Raw genomic sequence first — 20,919 nt, forward strand, 5'->3', positions numbered from 1 at the left:
CCCATTGGAAAATATCCTATATATCCATATTTTAAAAAAATACTGTTGCTCAAACTCCAAAATCTTCTGCTACCCAGGATTAAAGGATTAAAGAATTAAAGGAAAACAAAATTTCCTCCTTTAATGAGAAATGTTGTTAATTTTCAGGAAAATGGGTGCTACAGAATTGCTGGATATCCTTCTCTCTACCAGAATTTGCTTGATGGAAAATAACATGTTTGCATGAAATATTTCACCTAGGAGAGCACAGTATTGTACTTGAGAAGATAAGTCTAGAAAACTGAAAATATCTAACTGATGGAAGCATGTTCATTAAAACAGGAAACTGCTACAGAAGAGCTTTGCTCACAGGAAAATCAGTGTTACACTACTTGAGCTTTAATCCATTGTTCCAGGTGGATTTGGAAAGGTCTCAAAAAACAAACATGGAATCCTACCCTGGTTTGGGTTGGAAGGCACCTTAAAAACCATTTAGTCCCAAACCTTCTGCCATCAATACTCTAAAAATGCCAAGGACCTTCCTGACAATCATCAAAAACCTAAGAATTGGTTGCTATTTGTTGCTATTTGCTAGGAGGGAAGAATAACAGCACCACACTTCTTCTTGGGCAAAGAAGCACTTTACTGAAAACCTAACCTGTATTTAAAGGAGGGTTCATGAATCTAAGGACAGTAATTCATTGGGCAACAGGAGAAAACATCCCATGTCACCTGCATCACTCACTGTCCCACGGTCAGCACCAGGTGCCAATCTATGTTATTAATTCCTTTCTACCTGTAGGAAAGCTGTCATCCTGGGAAAGAATCCTGGCCAGAGCTGGGAAAGTCTCACAGCCTGGGAGAGAACCTGAGCTAAAACAGCTCAGAACCTGGGAAAAGGCCTGGCTGGAATTTTCCTAGGCCTCCAGCAGTGTCCACAGCTATTTAGAAGGGAAATTCATTGAAATTTCATGTCAATACCTGTTGGGAAGGATAAGGATGTGACAGGAGGGTCTCACAGATGTGTATGTATAACAGAAAGACCTTTGAATGTAGAATCTGAAGAAGGAATAGAAATGGACGTAAATTTTGATATAGAAGAAGAGAATTGCTGAGCCAGTCTTTGTAGGCAACTGAGGAGGCAAAGAGCAAGTGAGCTGGAAGGCGCTTTTATGACTTAGAGCAAAGGATAAGTCCACCTCAAACAAAGGATGTTTTTACCAAGCAGAAGGATTTTCACAGACAAACAAAAATACCATGTTGCAAGCAGAGAAAGATTTCAGAATTTTCCACTGTAAGAAAACTTTTAGCTTGAACTGTGACATCCTAACTTTTGGTGATTGGAAAATAGTAACAAGAATATGGTAATGTTAGTAGTTAGGCTGTAGGTAGTGGTCAAGGTGTTGATAGGTTGTTATGCAATAAGATGCACAGCAGAGAAAGAAATATAATGCTTTGTGACATGAATAGAATGGAGCTTCAGGACACACAGCTTGCCTATAGGCATCAATATGATACAATAAACAGCATCTTGAGAGCCCTCTGAAGTCTCCATCTCTCCATCCAGCTCTTACAAACACCCAGCCTTTCCTGCCTGGAGATTCAGGAGCATCTTGCTGTGGTGTGATAGAAAATGGGGCACTGAGGGGAGCTCTGGCCATGGGCAGCACCAGCCTCGCACAGCCTGTGTGAGAGGGGCAGTGGCAGTGAGTGACCTATTTCTGCAGGATCAGCCCAATCCTGACCTCCGCAGAGGGTGGGAGGGAAAACAGCGGCTTTGTTTTGCTCTCCCTGCAGCCCAGCTCTGGCTTTAGCCCCTCTGGGCGATCAGCAATCAGCTTTCAGCCGGTGCGGTGGAGGCTGGGGCGGATCGAGTCACGGGTTGCGGGCGCTGGCAGCGGCTCCATCCCAGCGCTGCCAGCCCGCAGCCCACAGTGCCCCGTTGTTCCCAAAACAAAGGCTGCTCTCCGGGCTAATGCGGGCTCGGAGCCGGGCCAGCCAGGCAGGGAGGGGGAGCAGCGCCTACAAGGAGCTTCCCAAGGGATCCAGCTCCCGTTTTCTGCAGGTTCCGAGGGCTCCGGGAGGTACGGCTGCTCCGGGACCCGCGGGGTGCCCGTCCCGTCCCATCCCGGCTTTGGCAGGGGGGTCGGGGGGTGGCTGGGCTGGGACAGGCAGAGCTGGCTGGGGACACCAGGCTGCTGCTCCTGGACACTCCGGGAGCATCCACAGCTGGTGTTTGGGGATGGCATCTCTGCTGGGACAGGCAGGGCTGGCTGGGGACACACGGACTGTCCCGGGAGCATCCACAGCTGGTGTTTGGGGATGGCATCTCTGCTGGGACAGGCAGGGCTGGCTGGGGACACACGGACTGTCCCGGGAGCATCCACAGCTGGTGTTTGGGGATGGCATCTCTGCTGGGACAGGCAGGGCTGGCTGGGGACACACGGACTGTCCCGGGAGCATCCACAGCTGGTGTTTGGGGATGGCATCTCTGCCGGGACTGATGAACTGACCAGCATAAAACCACTGCATCATGAGACAAAGGTGCACTTTAGGCCTAGCAAAGAGGTTCTGGTCTGTCCTCACCCGGAATATTTTGAATATTTGGTTGGAGAGTAGCAATGCACTTGTTAACGTGCTGCTGCAGACCTGCCTTGAGGTGGGTATCTTAAATCCACCTGGAAGCCAAATCTAATGTAAATCAAGGCAGGTTACTTGATAGTGAGTATAAACCAAGGCAGGTGAAGCATCTGCACCTGGTCCCTGGTCTCGGGGATCTGTGAGGGGCAGGAAGTTTTCTGGGGTTCTCAGAAAAAGGGGAGGCTCTATTTGTCCTCTGCTCAATCTGTTCTACCCATTGCCTTCAGGGAATGGGAGTGATGAGGATCCTAAGGCTGCTTTTTGCACCAGTAGATCTCACTTGGAAACATAAAGTCTTTAAATAATTTTTTTTTAACATTCGTGTTATTAGATGTTAGGCAAAAGGAGCATCAGTCCTGTGGGTGCGGGTAGGGAGAAAATCCAGAGTCAAGTGCAGGTAGCACTCAGGATTTTCTGAATTTGGAGCAGTGACCATGCTATCCCTTCCTGGGGATCTCCAGATATGTCTGCCCTGGATAGCTGTCCCCAAAAGTGTTTCCTTGCTTTCTAATCGCTGCGGCTCAGCAAGCAGAGTGGGAGCAGGCTGGGCTGGCTGTCCCCATCCCTTCAGTGTGCCAGGCTGCGGGGCTGCGCTGCTCGCCGGAGGTTCTGCCATGTGCCGCATTTCCCCTGAGGCACAGACAGAAAAATCGCTCGCTCAGGGCTCCGGGCAGCCGACGAGCTGCTTTTCTCCCTGGGGAAGGCCGGGATGTCCCAGCGCATCCCCCATCCATGGAGGATGCGGGAAAGCGTTCCCTGCTGTCCAGAAGGACAGACACGGCTCACAGCACATTAAAACCGGACACTGCGCTCTGCCCGGCTCACACCCCTCGGCTCGGGAGTAACAAGGTGTTCCTTCCTGTGCTTCTGTCCCCCGTGCCATGAGGACACCGCTGCGACACCCGCAGGGGCTCGGGTTTCCCCCTGTCCCTGTCCCTGTCCCAGTGACGCCGCCTGTCCCGACAGGTCCGGCAGAGCCGCGGTGTCCGAGCGCCGTGCGGGACACGCGGGACACGCGGGACACGCGGGACACGCTGGAATGCTGACCTAGGCTCGGCTCCTGGCTGACCCCAGCTCCGGGTCACGGCACCGCAGCGGGAAGGGACCCACGAGGCTCATCAGTGTGTCCGTGTGTCCCCGCACAGCACCGCCCGCGATGGAGCCGCCCCCGCAGCTGAAGAGGTGTGTGTGTGCTTGGCAGGGAGCGGGATGCTGCTGCCCCACCTGCTGTCTCTGTGTCACAGACGGGAGTGCGGGAGGTGGGAGGAGCAGCAGATGTCCTGGGAAGGATGGGGGCTAAGAGGGAGATCTTTAGCCCCTCACAGCCTGAGTTTAGCAATAATGAAGTTTATGAGTTATGAGGATATTCTTGAAATTTGTGTTCCTAGAGAAAACTTTTTCAACTTAAAGAGGCTGCATGTCCTGAAGTAACAATGTGACTTCCCTGCCCCTGCTGTCCATGATGCACCCAGCTCAGCTCACGGAGGAAGAGGTTTAACCCTGTGAGCTCAGTCTCAGCTGGGAGCTGTGGCAGGACCACCCTGCTCCCTGGCAGTCACTGCCTCGCTCCTGCTCTTGGGTATTGGGGTCCCAGGGTGGGCAGGACCGACCCAAAATGTTATTTGTAAATTTTAGGATCTGGTCTGGATTTTAACCAGATTTTAGAGGAAATCCATTTGATCCAGTTTCACCTTCCCAGGCACAAGTGTTAATCAGTCTCAGAATCTAACCTCTGCCAGGGAGAAATGGCAAAAGTGTCAGTGGAAGAGATCTTGGCATCGTCTGTGCTGGTGAATGCTTGTGCTGAAGTCTGTCCAGTTCTCCTGGCAGGTCTCCTGGCATGGCTGGAAACACTTGACCTGTCAGAAATGGAGTTCATGTCCAAAGCTGCTCCTCCCTGCACAGGAAAAGCCAGGCTAGCCTTCGGCATTTTAGTGGGAGGTTTACTCTGAAACCACCTCGGGTTCACCCAGCTGAGGGGACAGGACAAACCTCTGATCTGATGGGCAGAGATGGAAGAGGTTGGAGGGCTGGGTGGAAACTGGAGGAACTGGCCTGCAGCCAAGCTGGAGATTCTGGATGTGGGCTGGGTTCTGGCTTCTCCCTACAGAGCTTCTGAGAGGTCTTTCCTGGGGAGAGGTGAGGTCAAGGTGCTGGAAGAGAGACCTTTGACATACTCATGGACATGAGTTACATGGCTTTGGCACTGACCCCAGATGGAATCAGCTGCTCCTGCAGGACTCTGGAAGTGTCCCAGTGTCTCTGAGACTTCTGGAACATCTCAATCTTTTCTTGCCTTCATTGACCAAGGCAGTGCAGAATTTGCACATGGCCACTCCCTTGCCACATGGCCAGCATGGTCCTTACATATTTGTATCTCAAAGCCCCACTACAAACTCAGATCTTTACTTTTCTATCTCCTACCTTGTTTTTTCTTCACTTGGGATTTTTTTCCTTGGCAGAGGAGACTATTGGGCTGGGGTCTGCTATCTCAGACTGCTTGTCCTTGAAGAATTTTCTAACAGCAAAGCCTTGGTGTGTCTAAACACATACAGGATATCACCCCTGAGACTTGCTGTGCACCTTGATACTGAAATGTGGTTACCCAGGAGGAGACTCTTCCCTTTGCACAGACAGCCTCATCCCAAGCCTGTCCTTGCAGAAGTGAGGTCCTTGCCCAAATTTAAATCTCTTCCTCCTGCCAGTGGCATCTCACCCCTATTCTATGTATGAGGGATGTTGCCAAAGAAAATGAAGAAATGATAAATCTGATGCCTTCAGCTGCATTGACTGGTTAATGGTTCTGCAGGGGCATGAAAACTTGCACAGCACATCTCAGACAAACCCTGGTGCAGTGTTGGATGCTGTGTTGGAAGCCAGTTGTGGATGCCTTGTCCCTGGAATTGTCCAAGGCCAGTTTGGACAGGGCTGGGGCAAACTGGGATAGTGGAAGGTGTCCCTGCCCAAGGCCCAGGGTTGGAACAAGATGAATTTTAAGGTCCTTTCCAACCCAAACTCTTCTATTTACTCTAGGATTCCAGGATTCTATGACTATGATCAGCTACAAAGAAGTTTTGGCTTTCTCTAGTAAAAAAAGAACAAAATAAATTATGAATTATCAGGAGAGGAAAATTTGTCCTGGAGCATCTTCCCTTTGTTCTGCATTTTCAGTGCAGCTTCAAAAAAGCATACAGGTTCTTCAAATAACTGAAGTGCTATACTTTCCTTACAGGAATAGTTTCCCCAGCATGAACTTTGAAGCAGAGATTCTGACAACTCCACACGATAATTCAGGTATTTGGGGAAAAAAAAAAGAAAAAGAAAAATGAAAAAAAATATATTAAAGTAAAATGCCCACTCAGATTGCTGTTGCTACAAACATGTTTTAATTCTTCTGGAGTTAGAGATAAAAAAAAAATAAATAAAAAAAAATGGAGAAACAGGATGGTAAGCTGACTGCAGTTCAGGAGATTTCAGGTTTATGTTAGGGTAGAGTTCAAAGTGTTGAGGATAGACATTGATGTCTTTATCTCCTGTAGGGCTGGACCAGGAACACAGCTGCCAAGGACATGTGGTTTTGGAAAAAGCAGAGGCATTCAGTTTGAGATTGCTCTGTCCTGGATGAGACATGCATGGTTCTCTTATTAGTGGTGATTAAAAGCAGGTGATAAAAAGCAGCTCCTTGAAAGTCAAAAATGAGGATGAAGATGTTTTGCCAAGTCCTGTCCTTCATCCTCATTTCATTCAGGAGGAATAGCTGATTTTTTCCCACTGAATGATGCCTTTCCAGGACTGATCTGGCAGGTGGAGGCTGCACTGTGAGGGGCTCCTACAGAGACAGACCCAGCCCTGCAGGACATCTTCTCATGAGCCTCGAGTCTCAGTCCTGCCTCTGCTCCCCAGCCCTGACCCTGTGCCCTGGCAACAGTCCTGCCTTTGGGATGGGGCAGCAGCAAAGGGAGACTTTGCAGAAATTGCTTGGGACCCCTTGAGTATCCCTGGGTTTTGGCTCAAGGGAGAGATCTTGGTGTCAGTCACCCACCTTTGAACATGAGCCCATTCAGGTGAAATGTTTGGCCACCAGTTGCCCTCCTGGCCACGAGCTGCAGGTGCCAGCAGGAGTTCCTCCCTGGCAGCCCATGTCACCCCATGCTGTGCAGGGTCACAGGTGGGATGCACAGGGCTGTTTGTGCTCAGCTGCAGTGTTTGAGTGCATCACCCTCCTGGGCAGTGCCAGGAGCTGCCACCTCAGCCACCCTGAGGGGTGGCACACAGGTCTGGACCCACTCCCTTCCCCTCTTCTTTAGTCCTCCAGAAAACCCCTCCAGCTCCATCCCTTCTTGCAAACAGGGTGCCCCACATCTGGCTGAGCATTTTGGAGACATTTTCATGTAATGATGGGTCACTTAGCAAACATGCTGATGTCAAAGGGTACCCAAGAATAATTTTTGCACCCTGAGGGTGAACAGGTTGGAAAGTGCATCCTCTGCATAGCTGTCCCAAATCTCTGGCTCCTGTTGGGTTAGGTTGAGTTTCTCCCATGAGGTTTGACCCTTCTCATGCCTCGAAGCCTCTCACATGTAATCCATGTTTGCTTCCCAAGAGCTCTACACCATCCCCTCCATGAGAAGCCTCACGGCTGAGGAGTATGTGGAGGCCTTTAAATCCTTCTTGGACCACTCTACAGAGCACCAGTGCATGGATGAGTTCAACAAGGAGCAAATGCCCCACATCATGGCTGGGTAAGCAGCACTCCCCCCAGGTGGGAAAGCCATCTCTTGTCCTGGGAGCCAGCAAAAATATTCCAGGATTTTTGGGGGCAGGAATGAGCTTTAAATGCTTTTCAGTTTAAAGTCCCCTAATGGTGGTTTTTAGGATATTCTGTTTAATGACTCCAGAGTACGTGCTGTTTCAATTAATTCACTGTGCTGCCTCTCAGCTTATGTTAAGGAAAGACTCAAGACCTCATTCTCATATCCATCTCTTTTCATTAGCTGATTTTCCAAGGATTAAAGTTGGGGTTTTTTGGTTGTTTGTTCTTTTCTGAAAGAAAGCTCTCTTGTGCTTTCTCCCTGCTTTTGGGACTTCATCACATCCATCCAAACAGAAACACATCTCTAATTCTCTCCTAGTGGCTAATTCGTGTTTTTTCCAGTCCCCTAAGAGCTCCTTATTTCTATCCTAAGTCGATTTGCATTGCTTAAATACCAGATGATAATTAGTTTTGTAAAGTATTGATGTAATATCTTAGGGCTGGATAACTGCAGACAGCTTCAGAACAACCCAGATCCAAAGCACAAGAAAGTCCTTTCAAATCTGGATAATTTTTGGATGTTATAGGAACTGTACTTTTTTTGTAGGTAAATTTTTATTCTAAAAATCATATATATATATATATAGACAATAAAATAACAAAGATTATAATAAGAAATTTTAATTGTGAATTTCAATAATGGAAAACATTGTGGGTTTCTACAATTCTGATTTGGGGTTTGTCAAAGGGTCTTGACCCTCATTAGGACTGGGGCTCCTGGAGTTGCTCACACCCTTCAGGACTTGCTATTCATTCCACTTCTCTGGTGGGGTCATTACTGTGGTGCCTCCTGAGACTGGAAATCTCAGTCCCTTGGCACAATCCATGCCTGAGAGCAGAGTAAGGCCATAAACCATGTCAGAGCATGGCTGTTATTAAACATTCTGCATCTGACTTTTAATAAGCAATTTTTCTAAGGTAATAATTACTGAAGATTCAGACCCTTCTCCTGATTTCAATCCAAGATTAATGTTGATAAGAGATGATTTCCAGTCACCTGGATAGGCTAATGATTTTTCTGGATATTCACATCCAGTATTCCCTCCTGAGGGAGCTGAGACTTCCCCAGCAGTGCCATCCCAGTCAGGTACAGCCCCTTTGCCCTGGGGTTCCCAGAGGCTTTTTTGCACAGCCTGAAGAAACCTCCTTGACAAAGGGTGAGAAATTCTCCACCACGGTGCCCACTATACTCTGAAATATGAGCTGGCTACTCTGAAATATGAGCTGGCTGCTCTGGGCAGGCTCCTGCCATGCTGGTTATCACCAGGCTCAAGAGGGATAACCCAATTTCTGTCCCAGTTCATGGGCATGGCATGAAAATTTCCAGGCTGACATGTCAGCCAAGTTGTAAGAATGAAAATGTGAATTCCTGTGATATAGTGTGGTTAAGCAATGTGTGTTTGTCCTTTCAGTCTTGGCCCTGGAAAATCGACCATCAGCGTTCTGGGAGTTGGGAGTGGCACAGGTGAGGAGGGTGGGGATGGGACATACTGAAGAAATGGGCAATTAATTAATTAATCAGACATTAATGACAGCATTTCCCATTGATGCACAGGAGGGCAGGAGGAAGAGTGGAGCTGGGATAAGAGGAGTGCCCTTTCCCTTTCCCTTTCCCTTTCCCTTTCCCTTTCCCTTTCCCTTTCCCTTTCCCTTTCCCTTTCCCTTTCCCTTTCCCTTTCCCTTTCCCTTTCCCTTTCTCCATGTGATTTTAGCTCAGTTTCTGCCTCTTGGTGACTCTCACCTGACTTTATTTGCCTCAAATCAAGGACTCCTCCTTCTGGTTAAGTACAAGATCATCTTCAAACCTAGTTGGAATTACAGACACTGGAGAAGTTCTTTCCACCCAAAATCCTGCCTTAGACTATCCCCCTTGAAGGGATATCTCCTTTTTCTTTTTAGGGATCCCAGAGGCCAAGGCTGGGCAGTGTCCTGCTCTCAGTAGTGCAAAACCACCTGGCCACAACCATTAGCATGGGGCTGCATCAGCTTTTTCAAGATTTGCTTCTTTGTTATTGCTGTGTTTTTACCCAGTGATAAGGAGGGTTTAACTGCAAATGATATTTTTCCCCAGAGAGAAACCTATCCTTTGGAAAAATAGCTTTAAAGTTCTAAATGCATTTGTGTTTAAAAAAAAACCAAAACAACAAAACAAAAAAATGGTGAAACAGCCAACTTGGCTCCTAGGGAAACTGGGAGAAAAATAAAGAGTAGAGAAAAGAAGTAATGGTTTGATTTGTCAGAGTTTACTTCTGCTTTGAAAAGTATTTCCAGCTGAATTTTAAGTGCTGATACTTTCAAATGAAAGTATTTTTCTCACTTTTTTTGGTTTTGTTTTCCTGAGTAAGAGAAAATTAGCATTTGATTGTTTTCCCCAACTGGGAATATATTGGAGCATATGAGAAACCAAGCAGGAAGAAATGATTCAGTTCTCAATTACCCTCTATTTTCATTAAGTAATATAAAACAGAAATTCTGACTCCACAAAAGCACAAGGGGGAAATGAACTTTTAGCATCGTCCTTAATTTTCCTTTGTCCTCTTCAGAGGAGGTTTTAATGGAAAAATAAACCCTGTAAGATTTTCTGTGTTTCCTGGGTGAGATGCCAGCACAGGGGTCCAAGCTGCACCCCCAGCTGGCAGGGGCTGAGCTCTGGGGCTGGGCAGGGAGTGAGCTGGGATGGCACCCAGGAAAAGGTTACATCTGATCCCTGACCTTTTCAGAGGAGGACTCTGGTTTCACAGAGCCCCCAGAATTAGTTTGGTTGATGAAAATATTAACGGGGATTAGTGGCTGACTCCACACCCTGAGAGCCTCTGCTGTGGTCCAAATCACGTTTTCTCACCCACCCCACGGTTTCTTGTGGCTGGTTTAACTCTGAGCTGGAACCTTCCAGCTGCAGAGAGGTTCCAGTCCTGTCCCAGCATTGCTGTGGTCAGTGCTGAAGGGTTGTTGCTGGCAGGGCAAGCTGCAGCAGAGGAATTCCTGCCCTAGAGTGCTGTATTTTACTGCTTGCTTTTACAGACACCCCGGTTGAAGATGTTATTACCTGCTCTTGCAAGCACTGGGTTAAGGAATTTTACAGAGAAGGAGTGAAAAAAATCTCAAAAAATCTCAAAAAATCTCAAAAAATCTCAAAAAATCTCAAAAAATCTCCAAATCTCCTAAGCAGCTTTCAAGATATCCCCCTGCTGTTGATACATCCATTTTTCTCCATCAGTGGCTCCAGGGCATGGGGCAGTGATGTTGTGCCCCTGGCCCTGCCCTGAGCATGCAGACAGCTCTAAAAGCTGCTGCTCCCAACCAGGCACTTCCAAACTGGCATCTAGGACTGTCACAAATGGTTCAGCTGCTTGCTATTGGGATGTCCCTTCCTGTCAGCAATGTTGGTCCCTGCACCCACCTTCAATGGATGCAGCCACAGCCTCTTCCCTTGAGCCCCTGGCCAGCTCTGCCCTGCTGCCACTGCATTCCTCACAGGCCTGGGGTATTTTTTCTCCAATTTCAAAAGACTCATCCTTCCCTGGGTGTCCTGTGCTGGCATGGCTGGTATTTCCCTCCCTGAATTCTATTTACTGCAGCACCTGCCAGAGATGAGGGCTCTTCCTGTGGCTGGTGCATCAGCTGAAGGAGCAGGGAGGATGCAGGATCTCATATCAAGACCTCTCTGTGTGACATTTGCAAGGCCAGGACTATTTTTAGGCCCCACCACCAGCTACAGAAAGGATTCTTGCAGAGGTGGCTGCATCTGCTGTTTCTTTACATGGTTTCAAGTCAGCCAGGGGGCCTCAGACACTTGGCATATCATGGCATTTCTGGGAAATAAGCAGTGGGACTGGTATCACCTCAGAAGAGGCTGGAAATTTCCTAGAACAGAAGGACAGACTGCTGCTTGCTCCTCCAGAGCTTGCACAGCAGCACAGGAGTAGCAGTGGCTAAATTTGCAGGGCACTTCTACACAAAACTGTGAGTTCCTACCTGCATTTCCAAGATAACCATCAGTTATTTGACACCCTGGGCTGAGACCTTGTGAACAATCCCTGAAGAGGGAGGACCCAGGATTCTGCATGTGGATCTTTTCTCTTGTGATGCAGTTCCCAGGTCCTGGGGCTGTGTCACAGCAGCCACTGTGTCCCTGGGACAGCCCCAAAGCCACGGGCACCCCAGGCATGCTGGAGTTACACAGCTGTGCCAGCTGCCTCCTTGCACCCATTAGACTTCCTGGGGCTGCGGAAAACTCATGTTTCGTGGTTATTTTTGTAAACAGTGAGCTGTGACTCTTTGACCTGTCTGTCCCCAGACCCAGGGTATTGCCATTAGCAGGTTTCTGTGCTGCTGCTCATCTCTGCCTTGTTCTCAGGCTCCTCTGTCCCTCTCTGTTAGCTTGAGCAGTACTATACCATGGTGGGAGTATCACCAGGCTGTGCCACTGCCTGAGCCACAAAGCAGAACAAGCCTCACTTCTGCTGGGGGATTTCCTGGCAGGAGTGCACTGGCATCCTTCCATCACATTTACCTGCTTCCTAAAATAGTGAATTTGTGTTTATTGAATAGGTGAGCAGGATTTGAAAATGATCAGGATACTGCAGGCTGTGCACCCAGGGGTCTTTATTGACAATGAGATTGTGGAGCCCAACCCACAGCACGTGGCAGCTTACAAAGGTAAGGCTGCACCTGCTGCATGGGTTATAGCAAGGACCATCCATCTGAATTAAGAGTTTTTCTGCTATTTTATTAAATTTATTATTTTCTTCTACTTTTTGAAACAGAACTGGTGAAACAAGCTCCAGATCTGCAGAATGTTTCTTTTATTTGGCACCAACTCACTTCCTTGGAGTATGAACAGCAGGTGAAGGAGAAAGGCACACATAAGAAATTTGACTTCATCCATATGATCCAGGTAATGGACATTGCTTTAACCCAGGACTGTTGAGTTTAACTACCCCCTTCAGTTCTGCTTTATACTTGAATTTAGCACCAGAGCTGAGCACAGCTCTCCCATAACAATTCTGCAGAAGCTCTACTAACACCAGAGCTGGCAGTGCTCAGTGCTGTGAGGTGTCCCTAAATGGGCATATGAAATCAGGAAAGGCTGGGAAGCATCTGGAACAGAATTTAAAACACCTCTGAAAGAAAGGGTTTAAGCCTTTGGAGGGTCATTGCACTGTGGAGGAGGAATAATGGCTGTGTGTCACTGTCTCTTCTAGATGCTGTACCGTGTGGAGGATATTCCCAATACTATCAAATTTTTCCACAGCTGCCTTGACCATCATGGTAAACTCCTGATCATAATTTTATCAGGTAAAGGAGACCTTGCTCTTTTTTTTTTTTTTTTTTTCCTCCATTGCTGGAGTTTTGAAGCTTTGGAGTTTGAGAGACACAAATATTTATCTGGGGATGTCAGTGGTGCTTATTCTACAGTAAATAATTTTTCAAAATGCTGGATTTCATAAGGAGAATGCAATCCTGGGCTTAGCCTTGGGTCCCAGTGTCTGATGGGGCCACTTAGGCACGGCCTTTGTGCTCTTGCTTCCCTGCTTCTGGAATGTATGTGCTAGAGAGAAGTGTGGCTGAACTGTGTCCGTGAAAGTGGGTCCATCCCTCCTCATGGTGAAATCAGCACTGTAAAAACACATGAGCTCTGGGTGGACTCATCCTTAGGGCTCTTTTCTTTATGCAGCAATGACCCAGACCCCAGAAAGACAACAGATGCTGCCAAGATCTGCAGGCTTTATGGCAGGACAGGAAAAAAGAGGCACAACACTTCTTAAAAGAATAGAATGTTTCATGCCTTGTGCCATTCATGAATCCAAAGCACAAATTCCCATGTTCCCCATTAAAACTGCCTCTCCCATTGCCTGTAGGTGTTTCCCTCGCTGTCTGGGGCTGCTCTTTGAGGTGTGTGCTGTTCAAAGAGCACTTACAACTGAAGTTTGATGTGTGGAAACACGTGCACTGTTTTGGCCCAGTTAAGAGGCAGTGTGGCTGCTCAGGCTCAGCACATTGGAACATCTGTACCCTCCCTCCTGGGCAAACTCAGTGCTGGAGACTTCTCCTAGGAGTTTCCTTTAAACAGGAGAGTTTTGGAGGGAGGGCTGGGAGACACCAGAGTTTTATGGGGTGCAGATATTTGTAATCAGGCTCGTGGAAGGGGAAAGCTCTCCTGAAAGCCCAATGGAGTTTCCCAGCTGGTTTCATGGTTGATCAGCTTTGTTGACTGCCTTGGCTTTGCCAAAGTGATGTTCCCGGTGTTATAAATAATAAAGGGATCAGGCCGAATTAAATATCAGAATAAGCGATAATTTATTTTGTGACCGAAATCCGGTCCTCGACAGTCACAATGGAAAAGAACAGCGCCGACCCCGGGTGAACGCACTGTGATCCGACCTGTTCCCCCAATGTTCACAAATGCTATCTTGGTCAGTCCTGGTTTTATACAGTTTTTCCTAGCCTGGAGCAGAGGTCCTCTTTTCTTTTCGTGGTTTTGCATATTCATGTAGTTTTCTTTCTCTGCCTTGGGCTGGACAAACGCATTTGGGGAAGCGATGAATTTTGGTGAATGCAGATCTTGGCTTATGGGAACCAGGCATTGGGATGTAGTTTTCCTGATGACTCCCGTTATCTTAATCATCGATACTTGTCTGGTGTTCATCGCTTGGGTGTTTCCTGGACAGTTTCTGAAAGGGCCATCTCCGCTAGGGCTACGTCTATTAACTTGCTAATTTCGATTCTTCAGCTTTTGTTGGTAGCTGCAGTGTTGCAATGAAGCAATCCCTGTTCCTCCCTCTGCAGCTTTATGTTCGGATGTTTCTTCATTATTTTCTTTACTCATACAAACATGATTTATTTCACAGGAATTACGAACTAACACGAATTATAACATATATTACACCCGTGTCCCGGCTGTTATAAATGAGAAACAAAGTCTCAATATTTAGCAAAGTCTAGATTGGTTTATTTTATATAGACAGAGCAAGCAGCGCTGGGGAAAACGCGCCCACTCCACGCTTCCACCAAACTTGGTTTGCAGCTCCCTTTTTATACCATGGTTTTCCTTGTAGTAAGCAATAATTGTTATTGTTTTGTTGTAGTAATTCTGCAAGGGAAGCAGTGGTGGTCAAAGAAACTTCCAAACTTCTGTGGGACAACTCTTCGGACAATTGGTCATGTAACCATCTGGTCTTGGTAGATAAAAACAGAAGTAGGAAGCCTGATCTTTAGCAGATAGTTTGTGATTGATCACACAAAGGCAGGAAATCTGATTATGCAGAATCTGTTGGGCTGTGTGGAAGCCTTGTTTTGCAAGCTGTCAGTAGATACAACTTATTTAGGAAACATAATATTCATAACAGAGGGATTTAAACAGAACGGGTTTAATCATGTATTTCCCTTTATCTAGGTCCACGTTCTCTTCTTATTTTAAGTATTCTGGTTTATACAAACCCCAAAGCTTCTGTGACTAACAGGACTCGTTTCTCAATTGTCCCACGGCAGACAGCAGCGGCTGGGCCAGCCTGTGGCGGAGGCACAGGGACTGCCTGCCCGCCACCGACCGCGGGCACTACGTCACCTGCAGCGGCATCACGGCCGTGCTGCGGGCGCTGGGGGCGCAGCACCGCGTGTTCGAGCTGCCCTCGGCCTGGGACATCACCGCGTGCTTCCGCGACGGCGACGCGCTGGGCGCCCGCATGATGGATTTCCTGACGGGCACCAAAAACTTCCTGGGCACGGCGCCGGCGGCGCTGCGGCGGCGGCTGCGGGACGCGCTGTGCCAGCCCGAGTGCAGCAGCACCAGGGACGGCAGGGTCATCTTCAGCAACAACCTCAGCATGATCGTCGTCGAGTCCTAGAGCCCCTTGCGGGGCTGGGGGCACAGCAGCACCGCTCCTCTTCCAAGCAGCAAGGAGACAGGTTTATTGAAAAGCCATGGCGTGTGCATAAGGGAGATCGTGAAACACAAGGTAGAAAAGACTCATCGGTCAAAGAAGGCAACACCTCTATGATCATGAAAACAAACTAGGAAAGACTCATTGGTCAAAGAAGGCAACACCTCTTTGATCACAAATAATAAACTAGAAAAGACTCATTGGTCAAAGAAGGCAACACCTCTGTGATCACGAAAAACAAAGTAGAAAAGACTCATTGGTCAAATAAGGCAACACCTCTATGATCATGAAAACAAACTAGGAAAGACTCATTGGTCAAAGAAGGCAACACCTCTATGATCACAAATAACAAAGTAGAAAAAACTCATCGGTCAAAGAAGGCAACATCTCTATGATCACAAATAACAAAGTAGAAAAAACTCATCGGTCAAAGAAGGCAACACCTCTTTGAAAACATGCTTCGTGCAAAGTACCACAAGACACTCACACAGCTCGGTGATCAACACCAGGTGTCTGTCTGTGTTTTCTTTCTGCCTTCTCTTGTTTTGTCTCTGAGAAAGATGCCCAGCCTGGGAAAGGTCTAGCTTGGAATCATTTAACAGCTTGGGAAAAAAACATATTAGGTTCCCCACAAGCCTTCAGCAGTGTCCACAGCCCTGAGCCTCCCTGGACTTGTTTTTTAACACTGTGCATCCTTCCCATGCTTTCACTTCTGCACTTTTCCATGTAGCCAGCATGTTTGCACACCTACAGAAGAGTCTGTGTGGCCTCTGTAGCTGGGAGGGTGTTGGCTGTGTGTGCCACCCACTGCTTCCATGTGTGTGCCAGGACAAAACCAGTGTGAGATGTTACACAGTGATTCCTGTCATTATGAAAATAAACGACAAAATCAATATAAACAAGAATATTGAATCCAAAGTCAAGCATGGACATTAAACCCAAGAATATTTAATGATTTCGTTATATTTGTTTAAATCACTTTGTTGAAAATTGTTAATTTTTTTTTTTTTTATTATTTTTCACTATAATCATTAATTGTATCCACTTTTACGTATAAGGAAAATGTGAGCTTGTTTGGACATGAGCAGGCTTGTCCCTGCTGTTACCTGTTTGCTAGGAGTGTAACCTGAGAATGTCTTCAAGCCTTGTCCAGGCCTGGTGGGGACTTGTAGCCACTGCAGCATGGGCTCTAGCCAACATGTTTGGGCTTGCTCAGACTTGTACCCCAGCCCAGTGAGCATGTCATAGCCCACCAAAAACTGCCTGTAAAAGGGGCAGTGACCAGGGGCAGGACGGACATGTTGGTGGAGCACAGACTCCCCAAGTCCCCAGCACTGCTTTGCCTGTTCCTTATCAATGAACTAATAAATTGCCTTATTGATTGACCTACCCGATTGTGGTGAGTAATTTATAACACCAGCAACATGTCCCTGCTGCTTTGCACCAGGTAATGTCACTGCACCTGAGCTCTAAGTTGCTCTGCACTGGGCTATTTCACATGGTTTTATCAGCGTAGGCATTTACTGCCCCAAGTCTCTCAGTGCCTCACAATATAGATATGTCTTAAAAATTTATCAGCCTTTTTGTTTGGAGAATATTTTGGAACCCAGGATGATGGTTGCCCTGTGCTCTTCCAGGCAGACATTAATTTTGTTACTTTCTTACTGCTGTTTGTGTCCATATAAAATAAAAATGATCTTAAAGCAAAAAAGGCACATCTGGTTCTGCACGTGTGGGATTATAGAAAAGGAAGAACACAGAGGCCACTGAGTTAAAAACGAAAAAAATATGCAAAGTATCATTTTATGGAAGCATTAAGGGTTTCTTATAAGTGAGAAGGATGAGCCTGGGGATGTGGAAGAGCAGGGAGAGAGCTGCAGCTTGTCCTTGTGCTGCAGCCCTGGGAGGCAGCTAGGCTCTCTTGGAGCAGCATCACTGCAGCACAGCAAACAGCACCAATGGCACTGAAACGTGGTGTATGAGGTTAAAATGTTAATATAGGTGAGTTAAGACTATTTCCCCAGGGGCCTGAGTTGCTCAGAGGGCTGAAGGAGGAGCTGCAGGGCAGCCAGCTCCAAAGGGGAGATGCCACACAGTGAGGTTTGGTTCTGCATTTGGCACCGTGGTGCTGTGCAGCTTGGACTGAGCACCTGGGGAAAGCTGCCTGCAGTGTAGCAGCCTCACTGCAAACATCTCTGAGGGGGGAAAACTCTAGCTCAGTGGGAAATACCTGCAGGCACAGAAGCCATCTCTATGATTTTTCCATGCTTGAGCTGGGTAGGACACATCCATGTGCACCTGGATGGGCTCAGGGTGATGTGTGGTATGGATCCGATGATCCATGAACTCGTGGGCTGTCACACTGGCTTGCAAGACATTCCAGGTCATTGTCACCCTGCTGATTCTGCTAGAACTGCCCCACCCCACCCACCTGAATGCAGTTACTGATGGGGCAGCATTGCCCTGGAAAGGTGATGAGCCTGTGGAGTCATTGTGTCTCCACTCTGTCCTTTGTTTTTTTGAGTATTTTTTAGGTTTGGGTTTTATCATATATTTTTGAAATGCAGCCATATCTCCTGAAACTACTGTAATGGGAAAAATGAGCAAAATAATGGGAAAACAGTAGCATAATATAATCTCCCTGGCAGGACTGAGACACCCTGGCCTGCAAGTACTATTGCTGTCAGCTCCAGAAACATCAGTCAAAGCTGGACAACCTCCTCTGGAGTACCCCATGCCTGTGCACAAGCTTTTCCCTTTGATCCATCCTATTGTTTATTCCATGGGCATCTCCTTTGCTGGTGCTGGCTCCAAGCAGTGAGCAGCTGGGCTGTTGGATGGGCTCTCAGCACTGCTCCCATCAGGATTCTCCTTCCACTAGGAATTCCCATGGCTTATTGCCAATCAGCAGTGATGTCTCTGTCTCCACCTGGTAGATTAAGAGGAAAAACAAAAGGTGCCATAAACCAGGCTTGCTTTTCAAGATTCGAAGAAAAATCTACCTGTTGGTCTTTGCAGACATTTGGCACAATCAGGTTTGCCCAGATCTTCCCCAGCCCAAGAGGTTTTCCACCCCTCTTTGGAGTTTCCTGTGCAGACAGACACATTTCCAATAAGCAGATACTCAGCAAGACCCATCTGTAAGCACAAAATTTACCCACATCCCTATAAATCAATACACAAAATCTCAAAAAAAGGAGCACTTCAAAGCAGACTGTTTAGTGACAGGCTGGGGAGATGAAACAGGGCACCCATTAAAAACACAGCTGATCAATGCTTTATATGTAATTTTTCCTTTGATTCTTCAAAGGCAAGTAGTTTATCAACAATTCTGCTTGTACACCTGGAATAAATAGCATCCTAAGTGTCCCATTTGTTTATATATTTATTCTTTGTTGAATGTGCTATTTAATAACTATTTTGCTTTCTAAAAGACACTCTCCTCCCATGCAGAATTTCCGACTGTGCTTCCCCAGCAACAGGAGTGTGGCCACCAGAGGGCTGCAGCAGCCAGCAGAATAAATCCTCCTCCCAAAACGCTGGAAACGCTGAGCTGAAGCAGCAGAACCAGAGTCAGGCAGACAAATGTGTTCACTTTCCTTTGCTGGCTCATGGCACCCCGATCCCAGCAGCTGGGGACCACACTTATTTCTACTGCAGCCATGGACTCTGACTGATCCTGGGCTCTGCTTTGTAAAAAGTCATGATGGCACAGCACAGCTGCCACAAGGGATACACAAAATTATTGCCATTTTATCACTGGGATTTGCATTTCTTCTTCCATAACTGCCAGGCATGGCTATTAGTTGTGTTGGTGCCATGTTGAAATCTTCCTCCTTTAATGCTCTCCTGATCTCAGGGTCTCTCAGGGACCCAGGAGTGACAGCTCCAGGGACAGGGAAGGACCAGGAAGGGCATGGCAGGAGTGAGAAGCTGCTTCAGCCTTAGCTTTGAGCCAGACTAACCCTGCTGAGCTCAGTCCAGGAGGAGCCCTGCTCCACAGTTCATGGCAGCTCCCAGTTAGTGAGGAGCCAGCCTGTGTCTCCCAGAGGGAATTGTGATGCTCCAGCAGCACCAGTTTCTTCCACACAGACAAACCCAAACTGTACATTTCATATAAAGCAGTTGCAGATTTTATCCTCATTTCCAGTTCATAATATGCCCATTTCAATGCACAGCTCTGATTGTGTTACAGTCCCCTAAAAATGAATTACAGAGAGCAACTCTTTGCAACATAATTTTAGTTTAACTGGACCTGTATGAAGTCTTGGGGGCTGAATGATTTCCTTTGAAGTGTTAAGGCTTCTCTACTCATGGATATCATCAGGGGAGTGAAGGTAGCATGGGCACTGCAAAATCTAGTAGCTGATTTCTGAATAATCTCATAAAAAAACAAGCTCAGTAAAATACTGGAGCATATACTTAATCTCAGTGTGGGGGGGAATAAAGAGGCTGAACTTTTTCCCTCTCCCTTCAACATTTTCCCACAGAAATCTGTTGAGGCTTATATCAAGCATGTAGGATTGTGCTCACCCTTTTGGAGCTTACAAAGGCCTTTGTAGGAACAATAACCTCCTGGACATAGCTCTAGAAAGGTGTTTATCATCTGGCTTTTTAAACAGATTTTTTTTTTTTCAAGGTCATATCCTCCAGACTGAGGATGAATATCTAATCCAAGTCTAAAAAATATCTTTATTCTTGAGCATTGCTCCTTGTAGTCAGTCCCCTCCCTTACTGAAGTATCAACAGAAACTTAAATCTTGCTAAATGGTGAAAGTTCTCTTAGGCAGAGAACAGAGAATGTGTTGTTCATCCCCCATTCTCCTTTAATTCCTTGTTAACAGCAAATAAGCAACGAAGGATACAAACCCCTCCAAGATAAATGTTTGGAGTAGAAGCTCCAGCTGGAAAGGTCTCATGCCTGAAGAGGGTTTGGGGACATGTGAGATGCCAGGAACCCAGTGGGGCTTTTCTTCTCATCTCTGAGAAGGAGCAGGGAAGAGCAGAAGAGGAGTTTCACTTCCACTCCCCACTTCTGATGACACATTCGATTAGACCTGCCAGCAAATTGCCAGAGAAAACGTGTTTTGTCATACATTGTAATGATGGTACCTCTGGTGAATTTGTGAATGTGATAAGGAAATTTTCAGAGCAGTCTCCAAGTCCCTATTGCTTTGTTAACATTTTTTAGCATCCTATTAATCACTCAGTATGTATCTGTCAACAGCTGATATTATGGATTAAGGAAGATTACAGCTCATTGCTCCAGTGGCTGTTTTCTTTAGGATTTAACTCCATGGGAACTTTGCCATTCTCCTCCCTCTGACAAAACCAGCCCCTTGCTTTTGCAAACACTTTGCAGTGCTTCCCTGACTAAGAGTGGGTTTACTTTAAAAAGTATCAAAAGTGCTCATCCAGAAGGGAAATGCTTTGATTTTCTTATTTCTGGAAGAAGGGCTAATGCACTTTCAGTGTTGAACAAAGAGTCCACAAGATCCTGATTTACAGATGTTTCCATGTAGATAAATATTGACTTTGTTTTGTCATGCTTCTTTTTCATGTCACTTGTTATTTGGGGAAAGGGGTTGTTGTGTGAGGAAATTC

General features: G+C 46.8%; 1 protein-coding gene across 2 annotated transcripts; it reads left to right on the plus strand.

Annotated features, from left to right (window-relative positions):
- The first annotated feature begins 1,912 nt into the window (after window positions 1-1,912).
- On the plus strand, window positions 1,913-17,020 carry LOC130255525 (carnosine N-methyltransferase 2-like). 2 transcript variants are annotated; one of them, XM_056496344.1, is made up of 9 exons: window positions 1,913-2,063; window positions 3,586-3,801; window positions 5,852-5,913; window positions 7,223-7,361; window positions 8,845-8,897; window positions 11,984-12,091; window positions 12,199-12,329; window positions 12,637-12,730; window positions 14,924-17,020. In XM_056496344.1, exons 2-9 carry the CDS (start codon window positions 3,776-3,778, stop codon window positions 15,277-15,279), a joined length of 969 nt encoding a protein of 322 aa, XP_056352319.1. In that variant the 5' UTR covers window positions 1,913-2,063; window positions 3,586-3,775; the 3' UTR covers window positions 15,280-17,020. The 2 variants fall into 2 exon arrangements, with proteins under 2 accessions (XP_056352319.1, XP_056352320.1); XM_056496345.1 differs by lacking the exon at window positions 3,586-3,801 and having other exon boundaries at window positions 1,986-2,063; window positions 14,924-17,014.
- The last annotated feature ends 3,899 nt before the right edge of the window (window positions 17,021-20,919 follow it).

The sequence above is a fragment of the Oenanthe melanoleuca genome, chromosome 7 (assembly GCF_029582105.1).
Source record: "Oenanthe melanoleuca isolate GR-GAL-2019-014 chromosome 7, OMel1.0, whole genome shotgun sequence".
NCBI lineage: Eukaryota > Metazoa > Chordata > Aves > Passeriformes > Muscicapidae > Oenanthe > Oenanthe melanoleuca.

Excerpts from the sequence above, each read along its gene's own strand:
- LOC130255525 (XM_056496344.1), top strand. The coding sequence starts at position 3,776 with ATGGAGCCGCCCCCGCAGCTGAAGAG. Across the intron at positions 5,914-7,222 it reads AACTCCACACGATAATTCAG|AGCTCTACACCATCCCCTCC; the intron begins GTATTTGGGGAA and ends TTGCTTCCCAAG. Across the intron at positions 8,898-11,983 it reads GGGAGTTGGGAGTGGCACAG|GTGAGCAGGATTTGAAAATG; the intron begins GTGAGGAGGGTG and ends TTTATTGAATAG.